The 7,537-nt window shown below is 43.9% G+C and overlaps 1 protein-coding gene across 2 annotated transcripts; it reads right to left on the reverse strand.

The window, feature by feature from the left end:
- Nucleotides 1-941: 941 nt before the first annotated feature.
- On the reverse strand, nucleotides 942-6,970 carry tdh (L-threonine dehydrogenase). Of its 2 annotated transcripts, none has more exons than XM_050058068.1 (9): nucleotides 6,816-6,970; nucleotides 4,865-5,059; nucleotides 4,534-4,576; nucleotides 4,322-4,392; nucleotides 3,541-3,690; nucleotides 3,239-3,411; nucleotides 3,013-3,103; nucleotides 2,441-2,710; nucleotides 942-2,064 (listed from the first exon to the last, which is right to left on the reverse strand). In XM_050058068.1, the coding sequence occupies exons 2-9, from the start codon at nucleotides 5,049-5,051 to the stop codon at nucleotides 1,925-1,927; spliced, it is 1,125 nt and encodes a 374-aa protein (XP_049914025.1). In that variant the 5' UTR covers nucleotides 5,052-5,059; nucleotides 6,816-6,970; the 3' UTR covers nucleotides 942-1,924. The 2 variants fall into 2 exon arrangements, with proteins under 2 accessions (XP_049914025.1, XP_049914026.1); XM_050058069.1 differs by lacking the exon at nucleotides 6,816-6,970 and adding an exon at nucleotides 5,833-5,983.
- Between the last annotated feature and the right edge of the window lie 567 nt (nucleotides 6,971-7,537).

Here is a 7,537-nt window from a genome sequence, read left to right on the forward strand (position 1 = left end):
TCTTGTTCTGCACTTTGTTAGTTGTGTCTCATTTGTCCGTTCACATGTACTTGATTGTATCTTGTGCTGCTGCCTGTCTTGGCCAGTACTTCCTTGAGAAAGAGATTTTTAATCTCAATGGGAACGCTCCCAGTTATATAAACGTTAATTACAATTATGGCTGCACCTGCACAGTAATTATGATTCATAAGACAGAATTTCAGTCTGAGAGCAGCTGTAAAATTATATAAAAGAAAAAGTTTCACGCTGTAACCTTTAAAGTAAAGGTGCATTTGCAACTGCAAGCAGGTTCACGTTACGTAAAATGGCATCCTGACAGCTGGATGTGTTTTCCCAAAGTTCCAGCCAAGCACATCTCAACTCTTGGATTCCTCTTTCAGTCACTTTGGGTTTGGAAGGCCACAAAGTTATATATAGATCATAATTAAGGAGCTGTCAACGGCGATGAGCTCAAGCCTTTACACCTTGCACTGAAACAACAGCTCTCAGCATATTTTCGCATTTATGCAATTAGACAATACTGGTTTTAACTTGCTTAGAAGTGCTGGAGGCAGTCTGATCTCTTATCCTCTTTTTTTTTTGTTGCTGACACTTCCACTAGTCGGATTAATAAGCACAGTAAGCTTGTATAACTTGTAACCCAATATGACGACTTGGCTTCTGCACACTGCTTTAAAAACAGGGACAAGGAAATTAATTCTTTCAAAATGACTTTCTCAATGTCAAATCTCTTTCAGTGTAGACAGACAGATCCCTGTTCTCAGGAGTGCAGCGTTCACTGCGAGCACATCTCATACTCAAATGTTTGCCATAGCACGTACTCCAACACCCGGCGGGTAAGAACTGAGGCATCATTGCCTTTGGTATGTTTTTGCAAGACAGCCTAGACTAACTTGTTAGAGATTAACTCCTCTTAATGAAAAAGACAACAGAAACTGGCATGTGGAAAAAAAAAAAGTTTTATTGTCAAAGCTCGTTGTGTGATTGAAAGAACAAACAGAACCCGCTAAGACTTTCACTATGAACCCAATTTCAGCAAATCTCATACAAAACGTTAAAACACAGAAACCACTAAATGTGGCCGAACGTGAATGTGGCGTGCAGCGTCACATTTCCCTTTATGTGTCACAATAATTCCAGAATTGATGAAAAAAAAAAATAACAAAAGGGGACAGGAACACGAGGAACAAAAGTGTTAAGTAATGCTTTCACTCAATGAAGCTCCCACAAGTTTAACACCAACAGACAGAATAAATAATGTTACGTGGAATAAACAGAAGAACAGTTCTTGAGAATCATCGCTCTGCACTGCTCAAGATACAGATGCACCGTATCGGGAATCACCCCTGCAGGTAATTAGACTCATTTACTTGTCAGAAATTTTAGGATCTGTCTAAAGTGCATCAAAGGACACAACTAAATTACTTGATTTTAGCCCCAGGAGCGTTAGGCCCCGAAATACCTGAATTTTGACAACCCTTTGAAACAAAACCCTGACTGAGTTGGATCTCCGAAGAGAAAACTCGCAAATACACAATGCAACAGTTTGTTAAAGTGATTTTTTGCAACATTTGCGCAACTCATCAACATGCAAGTCATCTTCTTTTTCATCCAATCACGTTTTCACAGGCCACGTTTTTATCCCTGATACCGCTGACAACCTTCCACCAACAGACTGCCCTTCGCCCAAATCTCCAAGCAGAAAAATGAGGGGCAAAGCAGGGGTAGATAGACACGAGCGGGAGGAGGATTGTCTAGCCCGCGCTGACCTTTTACATTCTGGAGACACGGTAGCCTTTGTGCCAGGCAAGCAGAGCCCTTCTGATTTTAACAGAGAGAAGTGAGACAACGAGTATGTACAGGCCGTGTTTCTCTATTCTCTTTGGTCAGTCTTTACATTATGTACAAAGAACACTGGGCGCCCTCAGTTAGCGCGAGCCATGCGCGTGTCCGTGCTCAAGTAGTTGAGCATTGTCTGGACGAGCTCCGGGAGATCGTAATCGTGCTTCCAGCCCCAGTCCTTCCGTGCGTTGGAGTCGTCGAAGTCCATTGGCCAACTGTCAGCTGGAAAGAGAGATAAGCGAGACATAAAATTTATTCATGCTGGTTTTGATTTACAGCTCGCATCAGTTTCTGATTAATGGACTTCAGATCTGTGTTTTCCAAAAGCCTCTTTAACCCTTAAGTTACTTTTGAAAGAAGAAACAGCACTGTGCTCCAATTCATGACAAATAAAATGGACTCTTTCTAAGTTAAACACACTCTGAGGTTTTGCTGCTACAGAGTACTTAGCGTGCGGTGGCTAACGTTAGCTTATTGCAAAAAGATACTGCTGTGTCACCGGCATGACTGAGTCAGTTTGTGGACTTTACATTTTAGCACGTCACAGATCACAAATGATGAAGCTGGTGACTCAAGAGAACCTTGAAACTCGACTCACCTATGGCCTGCCGTACGTGGTCAACGTCATACGTGACCTCCAGCTCGGGCATCTGCTTCTGGAGCTCCTGGGCCAGCTCCTCGGGGGTGAAGCTCATGGCGTTGATGTTGTAGGTCCTCATGCTCAACGTGTCGGCCGGCGCCTCCATCACCTCCAGCGTGGCCCGCAGGCAGTCGTCAATGTACATCATGGGCAGCCGCGTGTCGGGTTTCAGGTTGCACTCAAATTTGCCGCTTTTGATTGCGTCGTGGAAAATCTGGACGGCGTAGTCTGGTCAGGGACAGAGATAAAGACATTAGGATTACTTTCATTCTCGACTAAACCCGTCTGATGAGCCGACTAAAAGAGGTGTAACGCTGCAGAAGTTACAAAAATTGAGGGCATGGTAGCTGTTCAGACACATGAAAATATGGACATAGAGCATCGAGTTGTCTGCCAGCCTAAAAATACAGCAAGCCATGACAACTTTCTGGAACAAGTCGGTTACATAACAAACTTGTGACACGACATGAGTGGAACAGGAATAGACCTCCATTAAAACTGAAACCTTGTGTACGTTCTGGGTCTCTCACCTGTTGTGCCGCCCCCAGGCATGGAGTCAGCAGAGATGATTCCTGGGTAACGGAGACAGCGGAAGTCCAGGCCGTAACGGTGGTGATAGTACTGTGGAAGAACAGAAAGGAAGCAATGATTGATGTGAGCATATTGAAAGTATTCAATGAGTTCTTATACATGCTACATTACATGTAACAAGAGGTTTTATGTTTTGGAATGACAAAAAGAAATGTGAGGTCTCACCTCTCCCATCAGCTCAGCATGGACTTTGGAGACACCATAGATAGTGCGAGGTCTCTGCACACACAGATCTGGTGTAGGGTTGCGGGGTGAAGTGGGACCAAAGGCGCCGATGGTGCTGGGGACAAACAAACGTAAACCGTGCTCTGCTGCGATGTCCAAGATGTTGTGAAGCCCTACGAAACAGACAAAGACCCATACGATTAGGACACCACACTTCACCTATATTTACAGAAACATTGTTGCACTCATGACTGTAAGACTCAATTTTTAGAGGCAATAAGATGAAGTTAGCGAGGGCTCACCAGTGATGTTTACAGAGCGTGCCAGCGCCACGTTAGCCTCTCCAACAGCACTGAGGAGGGCGCTGTAGTGAACCAGCCAAGTGATGCGGTTGTTCACCACAATTTCCCGCAGGTTCTTGTAGTCCAAGATGTCTGAGTAGATGAAGGGACCTGAGGGTGATAGAAATGATTGAAGATTTTATAAATCAACTCTTAAATTCATCTTGTATAAAGTATTTATTTATCATTGTTAAAGGGCCAGCTTGTGATTGCTTCCTGTATGTTTCTTTCCTGTTGCATGCATTCCAGTTAAAGTCCGTTCACAACCTAAAAGCTGTCACATTCACAACATCACCGCACAGACTGTCACTGAACTTACGTCACACACTGATGTGGCGTAATTTGTCAGTACTTTTCAGGAAAATGTGGCTTCCTCTTGCACATAGATGAAAGAAAATCAATAAGAAGTGGACAGGATTTATTTGCCAACGATGCTGTTCAGTCATTTGGCAGTAAAGCTATGGTACATTTGTAACATATTAACAACCGTCATTGGCAAATACTTGAATTTTTGAAGGGGTGTGGCATTAGTCATAGCTGCACTCAGTCTGATGTGATGAAAAACTGTCTAGTCACTAAGGAATATTCCATGAGGGGACAGCTGAACGCACTGAATTCAGTGTAATGTAGTCAGATGCTTCCCTCTGCATTCTGGTGTGTCTTGAAATTAAAAATGAAATGTTGTAAAAAAGCTTTCTTGTGTGAATCTGATCAACTGCTGCAGAATTCAGAGCCGACTCACCGCTGTGGAAAACGTTGCTCGGAGGTTTCCTGATGTCGGACAGAATGACGTTGTTCTTTCCAAACCTCTTTCTACAAAGCAAAAAAAAAACAAACCTGATGTTACACAACTTGAAAATTTACCAAAAACCGCTCTGAAATTGTTGCAGTGTGTCTGGCGACCAGCTGTTCGTCAGCTGTGAGCACACGATCTCTGATTTGTGCAAATCTTACCTCAACAACTTGGCGAGCCCCACCCCAAGCTGACCCAGGCCACCTGCGTTGAACAGAGAGAAACGTGGAGTGTCATCAGAGAAGTGCACATGTGAAATCAGCAGCAGCTAATAATTATCAGCTGGTTTCCATGGAGACTGGAGTAACTAAGACTGAGAGTGAGCCATAAGAAAAAAGGTCATAGCACTTGACGCCTACACTTTTTTTGTCATCTCTTTCTGCTCTCTTTGCTAAACTTGTTTTAAAAAATCCTGCTGGTGTTGAGTCTGTGCAGATACATGCATGATAAAAAAAAAATACTTAAACAACCCAAAAAACAGATGTTGCGTACCTGTAATGAGCACCTTGGGGTGGTCTGTTTCTGAGAAGGACACAGAGTGGAAGCTGGCGTCAGAGGTCACCTGCCGGGGGGAGAAGCTGATGTTGCGCACAGCCACCGTTAGGGGCTGGCAGCCGCACCCTGGGGTGCTGAGCAGGGCCTGCTTGGCCACCTTGCTGAGGGTTCTGATGACAGGCATGCTGGTACCTGTGGGAGGAAAAAACAGTGTCCTCAGCATACTTTAGGGTGACACTGCAGCTGTGCGTGAGTGAAATTTAGTGATTTTTTTTCTCTTTAAAAAGCAGGAAAATTCTCCTGGTTTTCCCCACCAATCTCCCCAGATCTAGATATTTGAATATGTTTGACTGCCATCATCTGGTGGCCCCTTTCAGTGCATTTTTCAGCCAAGGCATTAAGTCCTGTGTCAGTAAATTTGGGCTCCTCTCCAGACCTCAGGCGCCAGGACACAGACAGTGAGAGGACCAGACGACAAAAGTGGCACTCAGGGATTTCATTCACTCTCTTTAAAACTTAATTGCAGCAAAATGGTGAAACAGGCAACAGTGACAAATCCGCATAAAGACAATGAAAACGGTCTGAGATGCGAGCAAACGTGCCAGCAGGGAAGACACGTAAGCTTCAGTTGAATGCAAATGATAGTCTATTGTCTCCGAAGAGGCGCAAAGGCGCACTCGAGCGCATAGCAACCCTAAACTCCAAACATTTGATCGAGTGCCTTTCAATCACAGACTCCTTACTTTTACAAGACTTTCAAAGAACACTACTCCAGATAAATATTTCATCATGCATTCATTTTTAGAAACGCACACGACTGCAGAAAAGATGGAAAACTGAGTGCGTTACATCATTTAAATTCATTAACAGCGCAGTAGGGTTCAGTCTAATGAAAGCAGCCTTTCTTCATTTGGCTCATCAGCCCAGACTTTTTGCGTAACGCATCATTTCATAAGTGCACTTACCGTGAGAGCTGCGAGCGACCAAAAAAAGGGAAGCAAGAGAGTAACTTGGGAGTATTTATACTGCCCTGCCTTCAACGAGAACCAATCAGGAAGAGAGGGCGTACAGTAGCAGACGAAAACAGTGCCAAGAACAGGTCGACAATCACTGTGAAAGGATTTGAAAATATTTTTGGAACGTGTCAGGGAGTCAGAGGGACCTTATGTCTTGGATATATAGAGAGATTCTCATTTGGAGTAAAGAAAATCAATCATGTAATATATATATATAAATATCTTTTTTTTTACTATTATTATAAGGGAGATCACAGTTAAGCATCAGTAATAAATTTAATGTTCCTGCGCAAAAGTAAAAACGTGCGCTCTTGTTCCATCCTGCACTGACCCTTTACCCTCCTCACAAGCGTCACTGTTGTGCCAACACGGTTTAACGCACATGTAAGCCTGTTGTGTAATAGGGGGCTCGGAGCTGCTCCCCCCTTGGGACATCTGATGTGGCGCGTCATGGTGGATCTTTCAAGCAATGTGTAATTTAGTTCCATAATGAGTGGGTTGCTGATCTCCTTCTAGTGTGGCTGCCTTTCCACGTGGCCTGTCGCAGTGGTGAGAGGAGCATGGCGAATTTTCTGAATGAATGAGAGTACTCTTTTATATCTTTAAAAAAAAATGAGGGGTCGGTGAGACGCAGCCATCCAGACAGACAAATGAAACCAGGCCAGTGCGCCTCAGTGAAGCTCTTGGCACACAGGCTGAACTTAATACGTCACTATCACACTTGCAGCCTAATAGAATTAAGAAGAGGTCGCGTGTTTGGCCAAAAGGCGCATTAAAATCACATAAAAGAGGCACATTAATAAGGCAGCACGTGGCAAATTAAAAGCAGGGTTGTGCGTAATGATAAATCAGGTTTAAGTGATTTAAAGCGCATTTTAATTTCTAAATCTGAGCTGTCTTATAGCGAAATATAGCGGAAGAAGTTGACTCACCGGGTTATGAGCAGCAGAAACTCCTGTGCGTCTTGTTTTCTGAAGAATGAGATGCGGCTTCCTCCTTTAAAGCTGTCGCCTGCTGTGCTCTGACGTGATGCCTGTGTTATCTCCGGCCAGTGTTGCATCAGCTTCGTCTTCAAGCTATATATCAGCGGCCATCTGGTTTGAGGGGAAGCCGGCTTTCTCTCGGATTGGTGGAGCCTCGGAGGTGCGGTCCTCCCTCGCTGACCACTCCCATAGAGAGTCACAGACCGACACCCAGCACGCAGCTACCCAGCTGCCTGGCTGCTCCGCTCCGTCCTCTATCCGGCTGCCAGTCCATTCACTGGCTCATATCTGAGGCCACGAGTGCGCTTTTACGCGTTGACTCCGAAAAACTGATTCATGGAGACATGTGAGCACGGTGATTGATAGGCTGCTGGGTGGAGGCTAATCAGTGATGGAGCTTTATAGAGTAGCAGGAGATGTAAAAATGGTGGAGAGGTGGATTATATGGTATTATATTAATATCATATGATATTGAGTTGATTATTTTATCCAGTAGTCAGCTGCCAATTATTTTTTTCTAGTATTTTACTGTATAAAATGTCAGAAAATAGTAAAAAAGTGCACATCACAATGTCCCAGAGCCCAAATTTACCTATTTAAATAACTTGTTTTGTCACACCAACAGTCTAAAACCCAAATGTATTCATTTTACTATATTAAAACTATAGCAA

This window comes from Epinephelus moara, chromosome 12 (genome assembly GCF_006386435.1).
Source record: "Epinephelus moara isolate mb chromosome 12, YSFRI_EMoa_1.0, whole genome shotgun sequence".
NCBI classification, from domain to species: Eukaryota; Metazoa; Chordata; class Actinopteri; order Perciformes; family Serranidae; genus Epinephelus; species Epinephelus moara.

Coding starts and splice junctions, on each gene's coding strand:
- tdh (XM_050058068.1), bottom strand. CDS start 5,051: ATGCCTGTCATCAGAACCCTCAGCAAGGTGGCCAAGCAGGCCCTGCTC. Junction 3,691..4,321: donor GAGCAACGTTTTCCACAGCG/GTGAGTCGGCTC, acceptor TATCACCCTCAG/GTCCCTTCATCTACTCAGAC. Junction 2,065..2,440: donor CCACGTACGGCAGGCCATAG/GTGAGTCGAGTT, acceptor CTCTCTTTCCAG/CTGACAGTTGGCCAATGGAC.